Source organism: Vidua chalybeata, chromosome 14 (assembly GCF_026979565.1).
Source record: "Vidua chalybeata isolate OUT-0048 chromosome 14, bVidCha1 merged haplotype, whole genome shotgun sequence".
Lineage (NCBI taxonomy): Eukaryota > Metazoa > Chordata > Aves > Passeriformes > Viduidae > Vidua > Vidua chalybeata.
This window is the reverse complement of record NC_071543.1, coordinates 15,117,053-15,143,334: the sequence shown is the minus strand read 5'-3', so window position 1 is coordinate 15,143,334 and position 26,282 is coordinate 15,117,053. Positions and strand designations below refer to the sequence as shown.

The window sequence follows — 26,282 nt, the reverse complement described above, 5'->3', positions numbered from 1 at the left end:
ATGTGATCTTGGATCATTGCAAAGTAAATTCACACAAATTTGTGCCTTTAATTTAAAATGAAAGCCCAAATGTACCATGCAGGGGTCTCCTAAGGGAGTATTTCTGCACACAGGCGACTGATTCTGCGAGCCCAAAAATATCATGGGGAAGAGCCTGTGAATGCCTACAGTTTCTTTTAATGCTGTTTCAAAAAGAGGCACTCATTCAGATTAAACACTCTTAGATCAGAGGAAGGAGAAGAGAAAGAAAAATGTCAACACAAAACTAAAACTTGTCCTGTCAGGTTCAGTAAGGACAAGAATTCAAAGGCTTGAACTTACCCAGGGTTTCAAAGAAAATTACCCAAAGCTGGGGCTACCTGTCTTCCTCAGGTCCTATCTCCAGAGGTCTCCTGCATCTGCTGTGCAAAGGGCTCACACCTTTCCTGGGAGAAGCAGCCAGGGTTTGGGTCACCCTCTTGGCACCTTCAAACCCCTCTAAACCCACAGCTCCCAGCTATGGCAGCACAGATCATCCCAAAATATCTTTACAGGATTAATGTGACCAACCAACCATGTCAGAAACCTTTCCCATCTATTTAAGGGCTGCTGCTCATCTCCTGCTCTCATCATTGGGTTTGGAGCCTCCTCATTTTAACTTTGAGGTGAATCATTCCTTACATAAATTTTCAAAAACCAGTAAGAACATATTTCTCCCTTTTAACTCAGCTGCAATAATTTTTCATTAGCAGAATTGTGGCTGGGTGTGGGACAGTCCCTCAGGTAAGACAAAACTCCTTACCTAACTATGTCATTTAGCTTTGGGCTTCAGGAGATTAATGTTCATAGCTAGGATCCACCAGTTCCTGAGGAGAAGAAATCTGTTGCTGTTTCTGCTCTTTCCTCCATCCCCTAATAAAACCTTTGAGGTTACCAAGTTTTTCCCAACCTATAATCCAAATGCTCCCTGTTGTTTAGCCTGTCCCTGAAAACTAATGAGAAGATCCCATATCTCACCTTATTAAAACATCTTTCCTTGCAGTTGTAGGCAGTTTCAGCAATTTTCCCAGACTAAACAGGCTAATTTTCCCTAGAAATTCCTTAGAAATGTCCCCTCAGCCATTCCCTGGCATTGCTGATGCTCAGCTAGGCATCTTTTCCCGCAGTTCCCACTGAAAACCCAACAGTGGGCAATAAGAGTGACTTTCCATGCAAACCACCCTGGATATTCCACCCTGTCCCCTCTGTCCTTTCCAACGTGGATCTTATTTACATTATCTACATGTCCAGGAGCCCTCCCTGAAGGAGTCAGACCCCTCCTGGGGAGCCAGAGCATCCCTTGTGTTTGTACATCTCCAGAGACAGCTCTTTCCTCCCGCCCCAGGTCTGGCCGCTGGGCTGGGGCGGTGGGATGGCACACACGGACTTGGACCGGCTCTCCTTCACCTCCCGAACCTTCTCCGTGTTCCCCACTGTGGGAAGAGAAAAACCATGAGAAACGCCACGAGAAACGCCACGAGAAACGCCACGAGAAACGCCACGAGAAACGCCCTTCTTCATGGTTCAGCAGGAGCACTGAGGTGGCCAAGTGCTCTTTGGGGATGAGCTGTTCCCCTCCACTTCCCAATTATAAAACAGGAGACAAAGATCAGCGTTTCCATGGAAGAAAAAGCCAAAAAAAGGTAATTTAAACCCAGGTTTACGCTTCAAAATACATAAGGTATTTGGATCAATATCATCATTCTTTTGTCAGTCCGCATCTGCAGCTTTGCAGAGCAAAAATTCACATTGGTGGCTTCTTTAAACCAGCTCTGGAAAACGCAGGTGTCCTGCTGGAGCACCTGGAATGTCATGTTGTCATATTATGGGATTGTTTGACAGGGATGAACATGCAACCACAACAGAAGAATTACAATCTCCTTCTGTTCTGACACGACTGTATGTCAGGGTCCATGGTGCTCGTGTTTTCCTTGGGGTGGAAAAAAAAATTACCCAGAAATAATGTTTTTTATCACTTTTCTCTGCTTACAGTCATGGCTTTCTTCAGAAAGAACATTACTGAAGTATTCCTGGTAAACTGTGGACTAAAACAGCTACATCCCAGGTTGGATGAGGCAACCTGACCTAGCTAGAGATGTCCCTGTTTGTGGCAGAGGGGTTGGATTAGACGTCTTTGAAAGAGCCCAAACCATTCACTCCAACCTCAGGTGAGCTGAGAGGGGGCACCAGGGCTGGGAAGGCTTTTGGCTCTTCTTGCTCACCCACGAGGCTCATTTAAGGAGCCCCACTTTGTCCCACAGCCTCCCTGTCACCTGCTGGGCCATTCCACGGGGATGAGGGTGGGCAGGGGAGGGCAGGGAATGACCCCCAGCTCCCCAACTCACCGGTGAAGGAGCGGCAGAGCTTGGGCTGCGGGGTGGCCTCGCCCTGCGCCGAGCACGAGTCCTCCTTCTGGGACTGAGGGAGAGAAGGACTTCAGTGCCTTGTGAAATCTGTTCACAACACTCCTGCTTCATAAACCAACCGTCTGCAATCCCTAAGGATTCCACTCCCATTCGTTTCACTTTTGCCATGTAAAAATAAACAACAACAACAATAAAAAAAAAGAAGGATTGCTAAAAATAGACTGAAGAGATGGCAGGAAGTATTTGCAGGCGTGATTTGCTACAACGTAGAATCACGGAATGGCCTGGATTGGAAGGGACCTTAGAGATCATCCCATTCCAATCCCTCTGCTGTGCGTGGGGACACCTCTCACAGGACCAAGTTGCTCCATCCAAACTGGCCTAAAATCCTTCCAGGAATGGGGCATTAACAGCTTCTCTGAACAACACTTCAAGCTCTTTATGGAGCGTCAATAATTTAGAAATAAAACTGAGCCAGTGTCAGAGGCTTAAAGAATTAAAATTGCACAATACAGCAATTATGTTTTGAGTTCTGGAAGAGGTCTGAGCTCCCCAGGAATGGTTCAGCAGAGAGGATGGGAAGGAGCAGCCCTGGAGCTGGGAGAATGGGGCAGGGAGTGCAGAAGGCAAAGCTGTCCCCAGGATATGGATGTTTCTCACCTTGGCTGCTCCCCACGCTGGCTGCAGGCCAAGGAGGCAGGTAACGAGCTGGCACTAACGAGCTCCCTGTCCTTTCACTCCAGTGCTAATCTCCACCCTCCAGGACAAAAAAATAGGAATGAAAAAAATAAAAATCAGGTAGCACAATGCCGCCTGGATTGTTCGGTGCCTCTGTAAACTGGGAATAAGTCTCTCACGCAGCTGTGATTTGGCACCTCCGCCCAGAAACCCAGACTGCCAAAGTAACTCTGGACACCTCCCAGCCTGGTTTTCTGTTTTGTTTCGGTTCGTTCTCCTCCCTCCCCTAACGAGGACCGCTGCCCTCCATCCCTTGTTCTCACTTTTATTGACCATTTTAATAACAATGCCTTCCCGGCTCCGGCAGCAGCGCCCGGCTCCCTGGAAAGCCATTCCCAGGGGCACTGAACGATTCTCAGAGCATGCTCCATGAAAGGGCTCTGACATAATTACCAAAGGCACTGTGTCATTTACGCACATGGCTCACAGGCAGCTCCAAATAAGCTCCTTCTGGGGGAGTGCACTCCTGTTTTTGGCAGGAGAAAAGAGGACCAAGTTGCCTGGCTACAGGTGCAAGGATTTTCTGGGTGCTCCGTGGTAAATAAAAGCTGTCCTGGGTCTCAGAATCTGCCCTGCCAGTTCAGGCTGGGCTGGATCCCTGCCTGAAATAAGGCAAGCCCCAAAAGCAGCTGGTGCTGGAAGCCAGCAATGATGCACAGCTCCAGGAAGCAGCAGCCTTCGGCAGGAATTTTGTCCTTAGGCAGAGGAAGGCGAACTTTCTGCTGGAAATAGATAGTCTTGGAGTTAATCCCCTGGGCTGTGGTTCAGAGCTGAAGTCACCTCGTTCTCCTGCCAAGGTCCTTCTGCCTGGTGTAAATCATTTAACCTGCTCTGGAGGAAGGAAGATTGTTCTTTTCTTGCTACTTCTCCCTGTTTGCTCTCCAAACTCTCCTTGGAGGAGGCTCCAAGAGCCCCCTCTCCATGCTGTGAAAGCACCTCAAGTGCAGGAGACCCCTAAAGCACCTAAAGCCACCCAGGAGAGGTGACTCAGACCTGTGTCCATCCTGGGAAGAGCCTTCTCCTCTGGAAGGACAGGGATTGTCCAGCAGCCAAGATGAACTTGGCTCCTTCCCAGCCTGGGGAAGCCACCAACCCAAACGAGGATGTTCTCCCACACATCCCTGATTGTGTTTGGGAGGAAAAGACCAACCAGCCCCTAATAAAATATGAGTTTAACTGAGCTACAACAGCTTCATATTTAACAGCAAAGCTCTCAGCAGCTTCACTAAAAAAGAAAAACAGGGTTTCTACTGAACCAAAGGGATTTTTTAAATTATTCCCTCAGCTCCTAACGCTCAAGGTACCACCAAGGCTTTTTTGCCAAGACTGGCAGTGGAATTGCAGGAGTTTCACCAGCACCACAGGGGTTCCAGTGGCCCTTTGCTGGAAGTTTATTTCCCGTCCCTGGATTTCCAGTTGGGGTTGCAAACACAGTTGTAATGCTTCCATCTCGTGGTGAGATGTAGAATAGAAAAACGTGGGGAGCAACAGCATCCAAGTTTTTCTTGCTGACTCAAAACCTGGAAGGCCAAACCCTTCCCCGTGGGACTACAAAAGATGGAATATCTGACAATCAGAAAAATCTCTAACACTATTGACATTTTTCATTAATAGCTTTTTTTAATCAGGAAAATGCCATTTTCTTTTCAGTTTGGCATGGAAGAAACATGAGTAGCTGTTTTTTTCCCAAAAACTGGTAAGTATTGAGCTGCTTATAATAGGCTAAAATCTACTTTTTAGCACAGTGTTCCTTCTTTCTGCTGACAAATTCTGCAATCTGTCCTCCCACAGCGTGAAGTAACGGCATTCACCCACCCTCCTTAATATTATATAATATTATATATATATAAAATTAATATGGTGTTAATATTTCAGGGCTCTGTTAGAGCATTATCCCATCACTTTGGGGCATCATTTTAGTTCTATTCACAATAAATGAAGCAAAGTAATTTTAAGTAAAATCTTAAAAATTAGCAGAAAAGTTGCTGGTGACGCAGAACAGGCCTGGTTTGTGCTTTTGGGCACTGAGGGATGGTTCTTGGGTTAAAGCCACACTTACAGGTGTCACTGGGATCAGCCCCCAGTATTTACTATCATCTCCCAGCTTGGACAGGGCATCCTGATCTAGTGGGAGGTGTCTCTGCCCATGGCAAGGGGGTGGAACTGGATGATCTTTAAGGTCCTTTCCAACCCGAACTATTCTGGGATTTACCTCTGCTTCCCTTGGCCTGGCACAAAGCCAAGGTGGCTGCAGTGAAGGGGTGTGAGCAGTACCAGTAAGTGGCTCCAATGACACAACAGTCAGTATTCAGCATCAAACTGGCATTTTCCAAAATGCACGGGGCATTTCCCACCCTCAGAGGGCATTTCCCACCACCCACGAGTCAGTACAGACACAGAGTAAATCCTACTGCTTTTGCAATTCCCCAAAAACGATTCTGCTCCCCCAAAGCCCAGCTGCAAGCACTCAAAGGAACAGGAGAAACAGCTTTCCCAAAGCTCCTGAATTTCCCATCTAGTGCAGCAGAGAAGGGGAAAGCAGGAGCACAAGGGTTAACAATCAAATATCCTTAAAGTAGAGAACGTCGTGCTCAAAATCAGCCGGAGTTTGATGTCGCTCTTTTGAAGTTTAATTATACCAAATGTTCTACAGGAACATGCCATGTTCTTGCCTATCTATTCTGAATTGTAAGCACCAATCAGCATGTAAATGATCAAATTAAATCTTTCCAGTTGCTTGCAAGAGCCAGAACACCTTTCTGGGAAGGAAGGGCTGAGCACCAGCAGTGTTTGGTGCGGTGCTGCCACTCTCGGTGGGCTCCTCCATGATTGGCACTTCCACAAGGAAACTGGAGTGGAAAAAAGTCCACAGCACTCCCAAGTTCTTGTGCTGTCATGGGAAATTACTATCTAAATAGGGAAGGGTAATTTATTTCTTTCTAAAATGTCATTTTGTTCTCATCAGTGATGGAGCTTGGCTGCTTAGATTAGGGATCACAGCTCACACTTGGACAGTGCTCCAGCTCAAGCCATCAAAACCTAAAATTTGGAGAAGTGAGCGAAATTTAGGGATGGCTCAGCAATTACTGCAAGCACCAGCCCTGCCAGAGCTCAGAGAGTGTTTGGACAGCACTTTCAGGCACAGGGTGGGATTCTTGGGGCTGTCCTGTGCAGGGCCACGAGTTGGCTCAGTGATCCTCATGGATCCCTTCCAATTCTGGATGTTCTGTGATTCTGCACTGCGGCTGACCTGGGCATTTGGGAGCAAAATATGACAAGGGTTAAATGCTTTTCCTCTAATGAGTTACAGAGGATGGGAGGAACTGAAAAAACCAAGCCTGCTCCTCATGCATCATTCCTGGAAACCTTTCTTTTCCAAAGCTCTCACCAAAAAGCAAAAGTCTTCACCAGGCACAGACGTGGTATTAACCCTGTTTCTCCTCTGATTCAGAACATAAACCAACACAGAGCTATGCAAGCAGTAAACTGGAAAAATGGTTGTTTCTCACAGGAATGTGGCAAGCAAAACCTCCTTCTATTTTACTTCTTTCAAGCCTGCCCAGAACGAGACATGTTTTAAAAACAAAGAACTCGCCCCCAGAATCATCATAAGAAAGATTACAAAAATGCTTCTGTCCTTTCAAAAGAGTTGGGAGGAAAAAAACACTGAGCAGTTTCAAATATTTACACTCTTGATCACTGACAATGGGGGGAGACAAATTCCTGTCTTCGATGAAATCTCCCAGAAAAGAAAACATGGGAAAACCAGACCTCAGGATCTACAGAGCGAAGCCCAGTCAGTGACATTTGCTCAGTAAAGAACTTTCCCAGCACGGGTGGAAGTCTCTGTTCACAAAGCGCTGAACGGGGCTGTGCTCAGGATGGCTCCCTGCTTTGCCAGGAGCTGGGCTGGGGAGTTTTTCCCTTGGTATTTTTCCTATTCACTGGAATGCGATTTGGGACTGAGACCTTTTTTTTTTTTTTTTTAAGTTAAAATAACAAGATTTGCCTTTCGAAGGAAACACCACCAGCAATAAGCAGGCTGTGGGGAAAGCAGCCTGTGCCTGGTCCTGCTGGCCAGCGCTCCCTCTTACCTCCTTCCTGAAGCTGCAGGTGTCGCTCCCGCCCATCTCCACCAGCAGGCTCTTGTGCCGCAGGATCAGGATCTCCTTGGCCTGCTCCGTGGGCTCGCTGTCCCCGGGCAGGGTGTGCCTGTTGTACGCCGGGCCCTGCAGGGACACACGGAGGCTGCTGGACACGGGACCATCCCTGCCCTCCTCCGGGATCCTCCTCCCCCTGCAGCCATCCCGCCCAGCTATGGGCATACGCTGATTTAGGAGAGGTGGGGATGGAAAGAGCCACGGAAGGGAGATGGCACTCCAAACTCTGCTTTTTTTAATGTCAAGTCACCCAAGAAATCCCTGAATGACGAGACTGAGTTACACCTGGTATCCAGGTGGCAGAACGAGTGCAGTGACTCTGCTCAAGGTGCCTTCACAGCTTCAGCCCCCAATGCCCTGTATTAACCCCACATTCCCATATAAATCATGCAGACAATGGGAGCCATAAATCCTCCTTCAAAAGCCACCACCCAGCCAAGCTGAAATTTCCCACTAACACCAGTGGGAGCTGGGATAATGCTGTCTCTGCAAGGGGTTAGGCTGGATTAACACAGGACTAAGCTCAAACTGGAGCTGTGCCTTCATCTTCATCCCTCCACCATGTCCACGGGTTTCTTCCCAGCCTTATCCCATTGTTTCCCTCAGCTCAGCAAAGGGACAGGAGGGGGAGGCTGATCCCTCTGTGCTGAGCTGCCCACACCAGCCCCACCCCTAAGGACTCTGGTTTTTTTGTGTGCAATCCATAAAACAAAGGCTTAGGTGGATTTTAAAGTTAAGTCTCCCTACAAACAGCAATTCCAGGTGCTGTGTGAAACCCCAGATGTGATCCATGACTCTAAGCAGCCAGTGGGGTTTATGCCCTTTAACCACCTGGTACCAGTTCCATGGCAAAATTGCTGGGTGGATTTAAAAGTTCTGCAGATTAATTCCCACTCACAGCTCTCATCCATGGGGGAAAAATGTACCATGAGGATAACCCCATCCCTGCTCTGCCCTAGAGCTGCTGCTGGATCTGCTAACCCAGTGCCTGAAGTTCCACGTGCTCCTCCTTTTTCCTTTTCCCTGCCGGGTACCGATGCCGAAAATATTCCATGAAATTATAGGCTGACTGGGTGAACCTTTCAAAAGCTGTCAGGCAGCAAACAGAAATGTGCCACTGACTTGGAAACTGGATCTGGCTCCACACAGCCAACTATTCTCTCCTCACAAAGAGACATCCTGGGTAATTATGGAAATATTCATAACATCTGCTCAGGCTGATCGGATAACCGAGGAAATTTGTGTTATTGGACACTTAAAATATGGATGGAGGGAAAAGTTGTACCGTCCTCCTGATCCGGTACAGGTTCCTCGCCAATATTTCCTGCATGTTGTCCAGGACATCAGGATTTGGAGTGTCCTCCAATTTTTGGTCTGTTATGACAGTCCTGTCGCTGCTGCTGCAAAGAAAAGCAGAACACCTTATTTTGGAAGATGCACAAGAAATGCATCCCCAAATCTCAGCGCCCCTTTGGGATCCCACCGCAGCCAACATGGCCAGCAGCTCATCTCTGCAGATGGAGCTCACAGTAAAGCAGGAATTTGGCATTTGCATCAGAGCTGGGCTGTCCATATGCTCCCTGGTGGATAAAAGAGCCACGGGGAGCTGTGGCAGAGCAGAACCATCTGTGAGGTCTGAAGTGGCCATTCAGAACATTTAACACTGCAAACCCATCCAAAATTGGGCAGGAGCCTCTTCCTCAGAGCACCATTTCCCTGTAACTCATGGGCATACAGGTGACCCTCTATTTGCCACCATCAGTGCCGGGTGATGCTCATCCATCCCATCATTTTTAGCCCCCAGCTGCTGAGTTGGAGCTGGTGTTTGCTCACAGGAAGGAGGGGTGGGCTAGGCCGTGGCCCAGCTGCCCAGCCTGGGCCAGCTCGATGGCGTGTTTGCGCTCCAGCTTCTCGTAGAGCAGCACGATGCTGGACTTGGGCTGGTCGTACTCCCTGAGCAGGATCTTCTGCAGGTATTTGCTGTTGAAGTATTCCAGTCTGTTGGAGAACAAAATGAGATGGGTTCAGCCTCTCCCCTGACTCCCCAGCACCAACAGACCTGAGCAAGGCAGCAGGGTCACAGCCCACCACTGCCCCATATTCCATTAAATTCCATTATATCCCATTAACTCCTCCTCAGAAATCGATGGTCCAAGAGGTCAGTCCCTAATTACTTCTGCATTACAGTACATGAGTCAAAATATTAAGACTTCACTAATTACAATAAAAACGCCCCAAAAGTACCAGATATATCATGAACTCTTCTAGAAGTGCTGCATCTGCACTAGCCACAGATTTCAACACTTCCAGATTCCCCCTTGAGCCATTTCCTCTTCTTTTTTTCTCAAATCGTTGAATAATTTAGGTTGGAAAAGACCTCTGAGATCATCAATCTCTCTAAGATCTGCTCACAAGGAGCCAGGATGCTCCTCAGCAGCAGTGTCTCCCATACCCTCTAGTGGCACTTCCAAGCATGGGCATTCCTAAAAAATCTCTACCAGCTGCATCTGTGTCTGGACCACCAAGGAATTAAACCTGGTAGAAAGTCTTTTTAGTATATTTATGGTATTTGTAATTTTTTTTAAATCCTGATGCATTTTTTTTTAAATTTTAAAATGTACAAACTAACAAAAATTAATGAAAATTGAACACTTTGCTACAGAAATCTGTAGAGATCCTCTGTTATTTCAGTCCACAACAAGCAGTGCTGCAAACTCAGCTCTTTGATGTTAACTGTGCACAGCCTGGGACAGGCTGCGTGTCACGGCCGTGGCACTTCCAGCAGATTTCTTTGGGCCAGGAGGGACAAACACAACAGGAGAGGAGAAAGGAGCTTTTTAGGGTGATGCAAAAGAGGTGTCTGCAAGCAGGGAAGTGCCCTGAAAACCTGGTGTCCCCTTGGACAAGGAAAAGCTGCCCCTCTGTCACCTCCCTCGTGCCACGAGGATGAACAAGACCCAGCTGCCCACAGCGGAAACTTTGGGAATAGAAACCAACCTCCTTTTTTTCCTACACGTGTACACAGTTGTATTTTGGCAAATCCTTACTTGTCTTTCCAGTAATACTGTCCCCAGTGTCCAGATATATCTTCAATGCCAGCCAGCAAATGATCCAAGAACTAAAGAGGAGAGAGGATTTCGCTCTACGCCGGTCGCATACGTGATGAACCCAGCCAGCAAACAGCAAAAGCCACACACACAACAGGGGATGCTTCCAGCTCGGGATATGGAGCTGGGAAACAAGGAGAAAAGGCACTGGGATAATTCTCCATCCACTCATCCATTGGTGCTGGAGTACAACGAGTGGTTTGCTTTCAGGTGTGAGCAAGCAGAGAATAAATGCTGAGGGCCATGAATCTGCTCTCTGCGATAGGTACAGGAGGGCTGATGGCTCCCATGTTCTGCCCTCTGGGCCTTGACCAGCAGGAAAGGCTCATTTTGGAGTTTTTGAGGACAGTTTGTCTCAGGAAATCAGTATCTTCAGGATATAATTGTAGGTAACACATAAATGTTAATCTTGAATAATAAATACTGCCTTCCCGCAGACACTTCCCACTAAATAAAATCATCATATCATTCTTCAGGTAAATACAGTATTATTGTTTTAAATTATATTAAAAATACCAGCCTGGTTGGTTTTTCCACCTCAAAGTTAAAGGCCTCTAATTTCCCAAACTGCTTTCCCTCCTAATGGCATCTCTAAACTGGGAGAGGGCTCTGCTCTGCTGCCCTCCACACTCGGGCGCACCCATGACCCCAGAACTTTCCACAGCTCTAAATTTTTTTAAAACTATCTTTTTTGAGGGGTCAGAGACAGAAAAGTTTAAGAGCAGCTGGCTCAGCCCTGCAGCCTGGCGTGGGTTTAGTGCCCTCACATGGCTGTTGGCAGCTGTGTGTTCCACAAACACGACATTGGAGGGAAGCACTGAAGTGTCCCAGGCCAGGTTGGACAGGGCTTGGAGCAACTTGGGATAAGGGAAGGTGTCCCTGCCCATGGCAAGGGGTGGAATGAGATGAGTTTTAAGGTCCAACCCAAACTATTCTGATTCTTTGGAATTACACTCACACACTCTGATCATCACGCCTATGAGCAAGAATATCCCAGCTATCCAGATGGCAAAATAAATTTGAGGAAGAAAGCTGCTTCTGGCTTCTGCATCCCTGATTTCCAACTATCTGCATTTTTAGCTTCTCAACTTAATTGCTGCATGGCCATTTTCAGCTCACACTTCCTAATGAACACATTTCTGAGAAGATCTACCATTCACACTCTAACAAAAGAACAAAGTCTTCTCTGTTCACGACTGGAAAAAGCTCCTCAGCCTCCTGAGCTGTTGTGTTAACTTCAGACAAAGCCCTGCAGTCCAACCCCATTGTGAGGATGCCAAACAGGTTTTACAAATGTCCTCAGCCCCAGTGGCTTTATTGCTAAAGAAACAATGACAATAATATTCCTGAAGGAGCCATACGCACAGACACGTGGCTGGGATTGAACAATTAGATTCAGAAATATATTAATTTTCCATTGGATGCAGATGCAAATGCAAAGGCTCAGCTGAGTGGGAGAGCAGCTGATCCTCTCCCTGAAGTCCTCTATGACTACAGGTACCAACACTTGAGTGGTGAGAACAAGGGGAATGGAATCTCACCTTTGAGTTATGGGTGTAGAATCATGGAATGGTTTGAGTTGGATGGGACCTTACATCTCATCTCATTCCAGCCCCTGCCATGGGCAGGGACACCTTCCACTATCCCAGGTGGCTCCAATCCCCATCCAACCTGGCCTTGAATAATTCCAGGGATGGTGCACTTCAGAGGTTCCCTCCAATATAGCCCCAACCTTATCCTCTCTTTCCTCATTTTTTTGCAAAAATATGCGAACCAGTGGTGGTGATGGGACTGGAGAACACATGGAAGTTCCTAATCCTGAAAGCAACCAAGCCTCATTTTCTTTCTTTCTCTTGTTCCAGAAACCAGAGAAATTTGAGTTATGTCACAGCTTAAAGTTTTGGGCAAGAAATCAGCTTTTTCTCTCATGTTTGTGCACTCCCTTACATTACATCAGCCTGATTGGTGGCTGCTCTTCCAATGCAAAAATAAAAAACCCATGGTTAGGGAGCTGAACAGGATTTCCAACGTGGAAAGGGGCTGACCTGCAGAGGATTTGGGTAAAAGTGCAGATCTGCAGGGTCCCTGGAGACACACACATTCCAGGAGACATCAGAAAGCTCTGGCCATGTGCTGACAGATGCTCCACTTACCCGAATGTGGATCTGCTCTCCCACGGTGGGAGCACTCTCCCTTTTCCTCTTGACAGCCAACAGGTCAACGAGGGGACGGATGGTCATTCCCTGCAGAGTAACCACCGACACAGAAATCAGCCCTTCCTCACACCCCACTTTCCTGCACTGGAACAAAAGCCACCGGCGTGGGGCTGAGCCGCAGCGACCCTGTTCTGGTGTTCGAGCAGCCTCCCTCACCTGCCCTGCTTTCCTGGCACCATAAAACCTGCAAAGCTTCAACAGGACTAGAAATTGTTCTCCCAGGTGTACCCCAAACACTTTGTTTGCTCCTGGTAGGAACCTGTCAACGAGAACTCACAGAGAGGCTTCAGGATAGGGGGAAGAAACCTCTGCTTGCCTCCTCCGGCCTCTCCGAGACCACAAAAAGCCAACCAGTAATTCCAAGGTCAAGCCTGTGGTTTGCTGCTGCTCGTGGCCTCCCAGATGGAAAGGGGCTTGAAAGGATCCAAGTTCAAATGCCTGAAATGGGGATAATCCTTGAGATTTCTCAGCACGGAGCCTCCACCTGCAATTGTCTGCCCACTCCTTAAGCACTGTGTGTCACACACCATTACTCCAGCGATCTCTGACGGCCAGCCAGTGGCTAAGTTTCCTAATCAAAGCATCCACCTGGTGGGAAGGGTCAAGGAAAAGTTTTAATATCCTTTAAGCCTCGTGAGAGAACTAAAATGCTGCTGTGGTTGTGTTTCTTAGTCCGGCTTCCGCATGAAATGACTTTTCTAGGACGTGTTTACAGCAAAAATGATGGAGTAGTTGATGTTTATGACTTCTGAATGTCACAAATGCTGGCATGGAGGAGAGTTGAACATATTTTTAATTGCAGAAACAATTAATGTGTCATTTTAATAGCTAATAGCAATAAAAAATGTGTCGCTATTCAGAGTCAATAACACAGAACTCACAAATTCCAGAATAACAGATATTACAAAAATTAAGCAGAGACTGTGCAATTTGGCCTCTTGCCTTCCTGGATAATCAGCCACATTTGTTTCCATTTTAAAGCAGCATTTGGGACTGTTATGGGAATCCCATGTGTCATTCCAGGCCACACATCATTTCACAGCACACCTGCAGGTCCCCTGAGCTGCTCCTCCACCCACCAGGGATAACTCATCCCAGGGAGTGTCTGACAGCTCCATCACAGCTCACACAATGTTTTCCACCTCCAGAAATCCAGTGGGACAGTGCAGGCATCAAACAATCTCCCCCCTTCACAATTTGCTCAGAATTTCATGGCAGAGGTCAGGGGCCAGTAAGTTGAGAGAGTGAACTTCCAACAGGATTTGATTTTAAAACCACACCAAGAGGCAGAACAATAAGGGGGAGGTTGTGACATTCCAGACAAGCCCAGAGAGCTCCCTGGAGAACTTCCTGGTCTACGTGGCACACATCCAGCCTGCTTGGAAGCACTGAGGAATTGACAATGGCTCAGTCAACCTTCTCAAAATGATTAACCAGGCTTGTTGTGGGAAGAGCCTTATGCAATTGGGTTAGGAAGGCCAAAAGAGAGGAGTTTCCTGGCTTGTGGAATGCACTGACAGAGGCACGGTGGCCGAGCCCAACAGCTCAAGGGGTGGTCATTCCTCTGTGGCACGAGGGTTTCCAGCCAGCAGGGGCAGGATTTCCAAGGGAATCACAGGATTTGGAGGGTTTGAGCTCTGACAAGATGGCCCAAACCAGCCTAAAAAGGTCCAATCACCTCTGCCTTGGTTTCTGTCCTGTTTAACACAGACACTCCCCAACAAGCCTATATTGAGGTCACTGTGAATATAGAGAAAACTTTTTGCATAAAACAAGACCAAAAATGTCCACTATGCACAGAAGTTGTTTCACAGCCAATATTTCTCTTGCCCTTTCCACACACATTGACCACGAAAGATGCTGGGATGGTAAAAATATTTCCTTCCCAATAACGCATCCATCGATGTGTCTGGCAGCAGCACCACAAATTTGATTTCCACAGCCAGGTTTTTGAAGGTTCTGTTACATTTACCCACCTTTTTCTGTGCTGAGCTCCAGCAATATCTTTCTACCTCAGGTTTTGAGCAATTTTCCTGGCTTTTCCCTCCCCCTGTTGTCGTGGAGGCCTCGGCACTGCAGGTCCCTGGAGCCCCAGCACAGCCCCTCTGCAGACACAAATGTTCCTGAACGGCTGGAGGTCAGGGGGTGTCCCCGGCGACACGGGGACCCTGTTTAACTCTCACCCTTTTGCACGGGGATGACATCACCAGCTGAGCTCTGAGGTTACACAGAAGCCCTTTTCCCGGCCCCGGGAAGGATTTCCCGAAGCCTGGAGCTGCTGCCTCAGAACAACCTTTGTGTGAGGCTCAAGAGCGGCTCTGCGTGAGCGGACGTGCCTGGGGACCGCGGCTTTTCAATTTCTCACCCACATTTGCATCTTAAAACTTGTCAAGCTCCACCTAAGCACATCCCCCCCCCCGTCGGTCTGGCCCCTTCTCTCTCCTTTCAGGCTGAAGCTGTGCCCAGTCCCACTGCCCTGCGGCTCCCAGCTCCGATCCCATTGGCACAACACACTCTGATCCATCCTCCACCACTTCTCCAGCTCAGGATGAGGATTTAGGTGGACGTGGGGAAGCAAAATCAACCCCAACCCTCCACATTGTCCCAGTGCTTGACACCCACCTGAGGGGTTCAGTCAGGAAAAGCAGAAGGAATTGGCTCTGAGGTGATGCTCAGCCACGGGGCCACTCGGCAGCTGCCACCACGAGCCACCATCTCCCAAAGGCCCAGAAACTCCTCTGCTCCTGGTCAGCAGCTCCACATGGACCTCATGTCCTTGACCAGGAGGTCGCAGGGAGTTTTTCTACATGAGATGTTCCCCAAACCTCCACATCCCACTCACTTCAGGCCTGTGGAGACCCACTCTTTACTTTGTGGGATAAACAGCAGGTGGACATCGGCCTTGCTCACTCCAGCACCAGACAACCCCAACTTTTCCACCACACCCTCCTTCAAGCGTGGCTGTGTTTGCCAGATGAACTAAGAGCTGTATTTTAGAGGAGCCTTTAGAGACTTGCTGCTGGTCAGAGAAGAGCAGGGAGACATCCAGGACCCTGATGCCACAGAAAGCTGCAGGAATGGTTTTACCACTAGATGTCACAGCAATGCTGAGAGCTGCTTCTCCTCCCGAGCTCTAGAGCACCACAATTCCTTAAAACTCCTTGTTAGAGCACCAGAACTTACAGCCCCAGCACGAGGGAGAGGAACCTTCTCCCCCAGACTCCTGGAGGGGACCTAATCCCGAGTGTGTGCCCAGCACTGTTTTTACCTGCACGAACACGGTGAAGAGGATGACAACAGTTGTTGCTGCAATGAAGAGCTTTTTCCTGTGGAAGTCAGGCAGCAGGAAAACCAAAGAGAAGCAAATGGCCCCTCGGAGCCCCCCGTAGGCAATGATGAACTGGTCCTTACTGGTGATGGTGTTCACGTGACATCTGTTCACAAAGAAAGTCAGCACAAGAACCCCTGGAAAGCAGGAAGGTACATTGAGGCACATCAGTCAAATAGAACAATTAGAGACAACTCACGATCTTACATTTTCCAGTAAAACATCACGGAATTGGTAAACACCAACTACAAGGAACTAGCCAGGGCACAAGGGGGTATATTCCCAATATGCCACTGGAGAACTCCTCTTCCAGTCTGATCCAACAGGTTGAAATTTGCTTTGTCCAGAGAAAACTTAATCCCCGACATATTTCTAATGTGAGAGATTACAAATATTGACTGGCTACAGTCCTGAAATACGAATTGATTTATTCTAATTGGTGATAACAAATGACTGAATTGCTGAGGTTAACAAATGCTTTTGAGGCAAATCAACAGCAATAATTTAGCCACAAATTGCCCTCCTATTTGCCAAAGTTTCCAAGCAGTAGCTTGGATAAGTAGCTATATTCCACCTGTGTTAATGTTATTTCTTTCCCTCAGATTTATACTGTACAAATTGAAGGCCACGTGAGGTGACACAGCCATTGCTGTGATTTACAGCCATTTGCAAATGCACAAACAGATGCAGAAAGGTACAAAAAGTCAGGCCTTAAATCAGTAGGCCGTGATTTTAATCCCAATGGATGTGATAAACGTCCCATTTCCCAAAGATTAACAGCCATTTTGAGAACTGATGGCACTGCCTGTCTCTGACTTTTGTTAGGAATTAGCTGGAGCCACAGCACTGTTGCTTTTCTAGAGGGTGTTTGTAAAAGAAATAAAAACAGTGCATTTATTATGTACATATCAAACATCTTCCCACACACCTCCAGCTAAAAATAGCTGAACTTTTACTGTACATTGGAGGAGTGTGAAGAAAACAAAAAGCTGGGGATGCTTGGGAATAGGGAACTCAGTTAACTGAGTTAACTTGTGGCACCTTCCCCATCTCTGGAGCTCTGCAGAACTGGTGCCCAGACCAGCAGACAGGAAGCACTTGGGTGTCAAGGTTCTTTGCAACTTAAAAAATAAATAAAACAAAGCCTCCCTCAGCTCACATCCACCCCTACTCTACAGCTCAGGCAGTGCCGATGATTTAAAGGAACAAAATTTACTTGAGCTGATATCCTGGCCTTTGTCTTAATTTAATCCTTCCTCATAAATTATTATTAGCACTCCCTAAACTAATTCAAGGCCAGTTTGCTCCAAGAGATGACATACAATGAATCATTCTGAGCAGAATGTATTTTCTCCTGCAGATACCTTGGGAAAGAGCAGGGGGAAATCTCCCCAGGGCTTGGACATCAGCAGAGCCCCAGTGCTGCCATGCAAGGGCTCTACTTTCCTTTCTAGACGATCTTCCTCATGCCAAAGGAATTCCCCAGGTTTCAGCACAAACATTTCTCAACCATTTAGAGCACTGGGAGTGTTCTATGAAGGACTGGGGGACAGTTTACACACCAATCCCAGCATTGTCCACCCAAAAATCCCCAATTCCTGCAAGGAAATGTAAGGGCACCTCCCTTTTCTGGATCAGTGCCTCAAGCACCTCCAGAATTCTAGAATCCTGGAATTGTTAAGATGGGAAAAGCCCTCCAAGATCATCAGGTCCAGCCATTCCTCCAGCACTGCCAAGGCCACCGCTAACCCATGTCCCCAAGTGCCACAGCCACACATTTGTTGAACACCTCCAGGGCTGTTGTCTCCAGATGCCTTGGGCAGCCCGTTCCAATCTTTGGCAACCCTTTCCATGAAGAAATCTTCCCTACTATCCAATTATTAATTAATTATTAATTACTCCAGAGCTGCTGGATGGCTCTGAGCAGGCCAAGGTCTAATCTCAACCACCATCTCCAAGGCAGGAGTTTCCCAGTCTGGCTTGGTGCAGCCCCTTCCCAGTTTTCACCCTCCCAGCTCCCGGACAGCTTCCCAGGAAGGTGCTGCAGGGCAGGAACACCCTGTTCAGGACCACTCCGACAATCTCCAGCCCTGATTTGTGTGTTCTTATTTAATTCCAGGGAGATTTTGACTGGAAAAGGGTAGCTGCAGCCTGAGCTCTTCCCTAATAATGTGCTGCATAATTTAAGCTGCTCTCAGATGGGCTGTGCTTAGGGAGGATTTTTGGGGTGCTTTGTAGCATTGCTATGTTCTTATATCTTGCAGTGAAGAATTTTTGAACTAAAAAAAAAAAAAAAATCAAACTCACTGAGAACCCCTTTCATCTGAGCAAATAATTTAAGAGAAACCACTTAATGGAAATAAAACACTTGAATGTACAAAAAAACTGACTAATGAGCACATTTCCAAGTATGGTGCACAGTTATTAAAACAAACTTTGGCATGTCCTAACAGCTAATGAACCCCATTCTGCTCTGCCTTGCTAATCATGGCCTAACCTATTTAAACAATTTCTTGAAGTGTCTGTCAAATTCAAGTTCATTGCTTGACTTACTGGTTTGTAAACATAAATCCTGTTGAACGTTTTTAAGCTCTCAAATTCTTTGCCAAAAATGCGTGCTGTTATTTTCACAAATATTGTTAAGATATAAAAATACCCATAACTGAGGCACTCTGCACTCATTAGGTGCCAAGCACTGTAAGATGAATGGAGGTCCAGCCTTTCCCAGCACGGAATCAGCACAAGATGCAATTGAGGAGAATGGAAACACGGCACATCTATTTTTTGTGGTCATTTTCAACGCATGAAAATGGGATCCCAGGGAATCCTGGAACCAGGACTTGGTTTTGCATGGTAATTGTGGCTAAAGAAACTGCAGAGATCAGTTATTAAGAGAGTATTTTCCTGCTTTGCTCCTCATTATCACCAAGCCTTGGTCTCTTTATTGCTGTGAGGTTGGTCACACACTCTGACGGGTTTTCCGGGACTCTCCATCCATGGAGATAACCAAAATCCACCTGGACACAGTCTTGCCTGCCCCTGCTTGGGCAGGGAATTGGAGCAGATGATCTCCACAGGCTCTTGCCAACCTCAGCAATTCCCCAATTCTGCCACGCTCAACCCTGACCTGAAATTCTCAAGTAGGAGCAGGAGCATCCTCACAAGTTTAGGTCCCAAATCTTGTCTACCCAGGACAGCTACTGGAATGTTCCTCCAGTTTCTCAGTGAAGGATGCTGCTGTACACCAGCTTGCTATGAATTAAATCCCTTAAATTCAGAGGATTTTCATGGATCTCTCACTCCAAGGTATGCACCTACAAATTCCCTCTTCTTGGCAGAATACCAAGGGACTAAAAACCACTGAAATGGAAGAGGAGATCATGGCAATGAAGGAGGGTAAAGGAAGATCATGGCAAAAAAGGGACATTGATAAAATAGATCTCATGAGAGCTTCTGTCCAGCACCAGTGAGTGCACAGAGCAGGGAACTGCAACAAAATGCAAGATCTGGAATTAAGTGAGATGGAGGAGCAGGAAGCATTGGCTGGGGTGTCCCAGTCCAGTTCTAGCATTCCCATTTGGAATGATCACACTGCAGAGCGAGCAGGAAAGGATGATGGAGGGGCAGAGCACCCTCTCATGAAATGGAATCTCATTCCTCACTTCCATAAACAATAACATATATGAAAATCCAAGTACTACAACTTCCCCTACCAAGTGCCCTCCAAACGAGACAGAAAATAACCGTGAAGCAAATGTAGGGCCAGTTCCACTCGTGGTTTTCTCCGATGGTGGAAACTCCGAGGAAGATGAAGATGAGGGTGTCACTCACACTGCTCCACATCTTCATGAAGTACTTGACTGTGGTGTGGGACTTGAGGGAGATGTTGGCCTCCACGTAGCGCTTCATGCCCATGGCACAGGAAATGATGCTGAGGAAGTGAAAAATAAACAACGGAAAATAAATGTGTTTGAAATATGAAGAGAAGAATATGTTTTTCTACTTTAACACAGAAAATCAACACATCAGTCATGAAAAAAGTGGGTTTCATCAAGTTTTGGATGTTTGCAGACATTTCACTGAGGGCTGATTCACTTCCTACCTCAGCCAAGACCACTAGGACAATAAAATACTTCACAGGTTGCCCAAACTGTCCAAATCTGGACTTTAACAGATGAACAATTCATCACCTGTTGCATTTTATCAGAGCACAAAGCAACTAACACCCAACTCCTCCCATCCCCACACACCATTCCCAGTTCTTTCACTCTGCCAAACTCTGACCTTGCAATTGCCTGGCAATTTTTCATGGATAATTGGTTCTTCAAGTTCCAGGGAACACGGCATTAGCCTAATTCATCAGCTTTTCAAATCAATGTATTTTCAAGCCAGCAATCCTAGGAGGTCAAAAATCAATACATTTTCAGGCCAGCAGTCCTAGGAGGTCAAAACAATTGAGCGCTCAAAGTGCTGAAGCTCCGTTTTTTATATTTGAATCTGGACCAAAAGATTTCTGTTCTAAATATTACAGCGGGAATAGAAAAAGGGCTTTAAATTTCCAAGATCTGACTGCCAGTGCCGCTTGGTAAGGCCATCCATATTTTTATTGAAATCCACTTCCACAGGGAACATCACAATGTTGGATCACAGAGAAGCAGATCCTGGGCTGGTCCCTGGCTCTGGGTGTGACCAGGACAGGTAAGTGACCCAAACAAAGGGGTTGAGAGAGGTGGTGGCTCACCCAGAACTGTCAACTAAGAGACGCTCAGAGAACTGCCAGGCAATTACTGCTTGGCACTGAAAATACCCTGTTTAACCCCAGAATTTCACTAACATTTCCCATTATTTTGAAGACACGAACATTTGGGTCTGTTTGAAGTTAAAACTGGGTTTTAGGGAGAGGATTTGTGGCAAAAGCAGAGGATAGGAAAGGTCAGAATCGGGAAAATCACAATGCTTTTGCTGAGGATTGGGATCCTCTGTAATCCAGCAGCAGGAGACCAAGATTCAAGTCCCTTTTTCACCAAATGTTTGAGTTCACATCTTTCATCTCCTAAGAAAATGTACATAAAAATATTCTAATACAGGTCTGGTTTGATTTATCCTTTTTAGGTCTGACCTGCTTTGCCAGAAAGAGTAATAGGGACTGAACCACAGACTGGAAAAAAAAAAAAAATTCTTCCATTTCTGTGTCTGCCTCAATAAATAGTGGGGAATATAGTTACAGTTAAAAACTAAGAAATCCAAGTATTTATGGGCAAGTAAGTTCCAGAGCTGTGGTTTGGGGGAACGCTTATTGGACAACAGACATGAGATCACAGCAGGATCACAGAAAGAGAATAAACTTTGTCTTGTCCTGGCTAAAGATGGACATTGCCACCAAGGCAAGGGGCAGGGAAAAAGAGAATAAGAAATGAAAAAATTAAACTAAAACCCATTTGCAGAACAGTTTCACAGACTGAGATGTATTCAGATTTTTTTAGATTTTTTTGGACTATGTAGAATTGATTTTTTTGGCAATCAAATTATTTGTCAAAGAAACAAACTGCCAAAAGCTGCTTCTTATAATACAGTATTCCCTGGCCACAACAGAATGAATTGTTTGAACTCCAGATCTATAAGACAGGCATTTATAATTTGGCAATTAGAAGGGCACAGTGCAGGAATCAGCTGCCTTTGCCATTGTTTTGCTTTAGAAAAAAATACATTATTCAAAAGAACAGCAAATGGGTTCCATAATGGGTACAGCAGATTGTGATTGATAGAAGGAGACACCATTAGGATTGAATGTTTTCTGCTCCACGATGATTATGCAGCATATTTATTTCACTGTTCTATCTTGCACTCCTATAAATAGGCTTTTCCTACCTATTCCCAGAGCTGGAATTGTTTTCACCAACACTCAAATATTGCTCCTATTAACCAGCTGAGGAAACAAAATCTGCAAGACACGGGAATGGTTTATATCCAAAGCAACATCATTAGATTTAAAATAGATCTCCCAGATACTTCTGTGCCGAGCTGGGAGCCCACTTCATTTTTTTATTTTCTTTTTATCTTCCTTCTCATCATCTGCACAGTTGTTTATGCTGCAGCCACTGATGCAGGGTAGGTGCATTTTGGTGTCTTTGGGGGAACATTAAATGGTTGTGATCGTCAGCACCAGCTGACTCAGTTTGGGTAGGAGAACCACACTCAATAGATTCCAGCCCACAGAATACAGAAGGGCTGGATCCCTCTGGTTTTCCTCTCCCTCTGCTTTCCAAGGTGAGATTTTACTGAACATTGGGGTCTTTCTGGCTATTCTTGTCTCAGCATCTGCTGTGACAGTGAGATGTCTGACGAGGTACGCACAAAGCTTAATTAGTCCCTTGAATCTGAAGGATCTGGCCCAAAGTTATTCGTTTCATTGAAAGATCTACCCAGCTAAAAGAAAATTAAATGAACTCAATGATCTCTGACAGCTTTGGCTGAAATTGGCCAGCAGATTCCCAATGTTACCAGAGACAGAGGTGTTGGTTGACACCTGAGGCCAGACATGAGCCATGTCTGAGCTCCTGCAGCCAAGTCAGAATCTCCAAAGCAGAGATTTCCATTAGAATCCTCTGCTCCCAAAAAGCAGGAATATTTCAGCTTCAGTTCCCATCCCATCACTCACTGCTCTGTCACACCAAGGGCTGCCAGGCAGGACATGCAGATGGGGAAGGGGATGTGAAAACAGACGTGCTGCAAACCAAGATCAAACCTTTCAAAGGAGCTGACTTAAATTTTCCTTGTAACTCTTCCCATTTTGGTTTTGACTGGGCCATGTGGAAAATAACAAAATAAGCTGAGAAACTTCTTCTGGCTCTGCCAAACCTACCAGACATCTCACTGTTGGAACATCCAGCCTTTCCAAACAAAAACCATGGAGCTCAAACAAACATTCCTCATTAACCTACATAAATCCACCACCAGCCATCGTTGTGCAATTTGGGAAAAAGAGTGACACTTGGAGAGGGGCCTGCTCCTCATCATACACAGATTTCCAAGTTTTAAAATGGTTTTGGGTATTTTTCAGTGAATATAGGCAGGAAGCTTTCCTGGAGAGAAGAGCTGCAGGGCCTCACTTACGCCACGATCCCCGAGAGGTGGAACATCTCTGCAGTGAGGTAGGACAGGTAGCTGTAGAGGAACACGAAGAGGGGCTCGATGACACGGATGTCCTTGGTGAAGCGCGTGGTGAAGGCGGCGGTGAACCCAAAACTCAGCCCCACTAAAACTCCTCCCAGCCCAACCACGAAGAATTTTCCAACTCCAGCAAAAACATCCACGCTTTTGATGGTCGGCATCTCACAGAAAGAGCGAAAGAGCTTGTAGAGCACCTTTGGGGGGGGAAGGAAAGAGGGAAACAGCTGTTAACTGGATGTTCACCAGATGTGGTCTTGACACCAAATACACTGCTGGGATTTCTGCCAGCACGGCGTCACCTCCTGCCCAGGAGGTCTGGCACCCACCAGGGGACTGCTGTGGCCCTCACGGACATTTCTGTCCCCAGACACGGAGTCAAAGAGAAACCTGAAAACTTCTAAGTTCACCTGAATGCTGCCAAGGACCGCAGTGCCAGAGAATTGGACCAGGAGTCCTCTGCTAGAAGAGATTGTTGATGACTTTTCCCTCAATAAATCACAGAATCACTGAGGTTGAAAAAGCCCTCCAAAATCATCAGGTTCAACCAATAACTCAGCTCTGCCATGTTCACCACTAAACCATGTGCTCAACACAGTTTTTAAACACTTGCAGGTGTGGCGATTCCACCGCTTCCCTGGGCAGCCTGTGCCAACGCTTGACTGCCTTTTTCATGAAGAAATTTTCCCTGATAGCCAATCTAAGCCTCTCCTGGTGACACTTGAGACCATTTCATCTCATCCTGCCACTTGTTCCCTGGGAGAAAAGACCAACCCCCACCTGGCTACGAACTCATTTCAAGGAGCCGCAGAGGGAAATAAAGTCTTCCCTGAGCCTCCTTTTCTGCAGATCTTCCATCCCACCACTCAGCACCATCCTCTGCAGGTTAAATACCCCAGCTCAGGCTGGTCCTTACCACGGTCACGGCATCGTTGAGGAGCGATTCCCCAAAAACCAGGATGTGCAGCTTCTCGTTGACGTGGATCTCCTCAAAGACGGCCAGCACGGCCACGGGGTCCACGGCGGCGATGAGGCTGCCGAACAGGAGGTTGTGCAGCAGGGACACGTCCTGCAGCCGGAAGGCTTTCACCTGGCAGATCCCATAGAGGGAAAAGCCGATCCCAAACACGTTCCAGATGGTCCCCACCACCGCGTAGAGCAGGATGGTGCCGATGTTCTCGAAAAAGGGGCGGCTGGGCATGAAGTAGCCGGCGTCCAGCACGATGGGGGGCAGGAGGTAGAGGAAAAAGATGTCGCTGTCCATCACTGGTGGTGACCTATCATTTAATCCATAGATGATTCCCCCCATGATGAGTCCCACAAATATCAACAAACAGCTTTCGGGAACGACGGAAGGCAGCTTGTTGTAGAGATGGAACCCTGCAGGGCACGGAAGGGTAAAACCGGTGTTATCTCACCAGCCCAAACCCTCAGAAGGTCCCCACACTCCCACTGCCAGCAGGTTACACCTCGGAGTAGCACAAATAAATTCACACAGTCAGGGTGAAGTTGCTCAGAAATTGGTTAGAAAATCTAAAAATTACTCAAAATACCAAACTTTCTCAAAATACTGTCATTTCAGACTTCATTTCATCATAGCATAAAGTTAGAAAGATATATTGAGGTAATAAACAAGAAGTAATAATCTGCATAAATAAAAAAGTGTTTGGAATTATTAATTATGTAATCTAGTCAGCAGCCCATCTTCAGCACTAACAGAAATATCAACTTCTAATTTTAAACACAATACAGATTCCATACATTAAAAAAATCATAAAAAGCCTTCCCATTAATTATGAACAGGTCCACTTTTAATAGTATTTCATCATTAGCATTTAAAGCTAAAAAATGTTCAATCAAGCCTGTCTTGTGCTATGCACAACATTAAAAAAAAACACCACAAATACAATGTGAGTTATTAAAAGAAAAAGCCATGGAAACAAACCTAATTAAAATAAGAACAATAAATTTTAAACATTTCTGATCATTATTAGGTCTTCATGCATGTGACTAGAATTAGGGTCTCATTACGTAACATGAAATTAGTCACACAAAAAGACCCTTTCCATCTGAAAAATTCAGATCAAACCCAATCTTACAGACTTCTCCATTCTGAGAAAAAGAAATACAAAGAAAAATGGTGTAAAATAACTTTTATAGCAGTATTTTAACAGAATTGAAGACAATTCCTGGAGAAAAATACTTGATATAGTTTTCACTTTCCTGTGCCCAGTTTGTCAGAGGAAAATATAAAAAGATCAGATATTTTGCATAACTTAAATCTTTCTTAGATGACCTTGCACAGAGATTTCACTTTAGCTGTGTAACACCCTGGCCATGGATGGAATTATTCCCTGACCAGACACAGGGCACTTTTCTAAGAATAAGGAATCTTCATTTTAAGATGAAGATGTCAGTGGACCACCTGCACAGAGCGTGGCTGGCAAGGAAATCAAGGCGAACACACACCTTGGTGTGTCCTGCAGTTAAATCAAATTCCTCCTCCTGGAAGCCCAGTATTTTTCCTCCTAACAGCGACAGCACTCCCAGCTGTGAATTTCTAGATGGAACACCACCATTTCCAACCTAAAATGCAACTTATTTTCCACCTGTGCAGCGTCTCTGGCGCGCAGTGTGCGAATTCCGAGGGTTTGGCACGTCACCTCAGGCTCCAAACCAGAGCGGAGGTGGAGCAAAGGCCACACCACCTCCACCGAGATTCCCCTTCCCTCCTCATCCTCGCAGGAGGCCTCACCTATTTTGGCCAAGGATGCCAGCATGATCCAGAGCGTGATTTCAAAGGGGACCTGGACGTGCTGATAATCCAGAGAGAAGAAGGCGTGCTCCGAGGAGTCGTTGCCCTGGGCTTCCTCGGCAGCCCAGCTGATGTTCTCCAGGACCGCTTCCTCCAGCAGTGGCTCCTGCAGGGCTCCTACCCACGGGGCTTGGAGGATGCAGCAGAGCCAGGAGCCAGCCAGGAGAGCTGCAGCTCTGTGTCCATGTCCCCCCATGTCCCTGGAAGCCGCAGCTGCTCCCGCTGCGGTGGGTGAGTGGTTGGAAGCGCTGCTGGAGACACCGGCGCTCGTGGGGGTGGCTGCAAAGGGAGGAGCAAATGCTTCACCCCAGGCTGGTTTCCCTGCCTGGTCCATCAGCTTCCAGCTGGGAGATCCCACTATAGAGTG

At 46.7% G+C, this 26,282-nt stretch overlaps 1 protein-coding gene across 1 annotated transcript; it reads right to left on the bottom strand.

Moving 5' to 3' along the window:
• Positions 1-1,287: 1,287 nt before the first annotated feature.
• On the bottom strand, positions 1,288-26,111 carry LOC128795384 (sodium/hydrogen exchanger 2-like). The gene is made up of 12 exons (XM_053956111.1): positions 25,856-26,111; positions 24,017-24,480; positions 23,047-23,297; positions 19,647-19,864; positions 15,874-16,070; positions 12,543-12,632; positions 10,330-10,400; positions 9,116-9,280; positions 8,568-8,682; positions 7,217-7,351; positions 2,364-2,436; positions 1,288-1,451 (listed from the first exon to the last, which is right to left on the bottom strand). Exons 1-12 carry the CDS (start codon positions 26,109-26,111, stop codon positions 1,288-1,290), a joined length of 2,199 nt encoding a protein of 732 aa, XP_053812086.1.
• Positions 26,112-26,282: the final 171 nt, after the last annotated feature.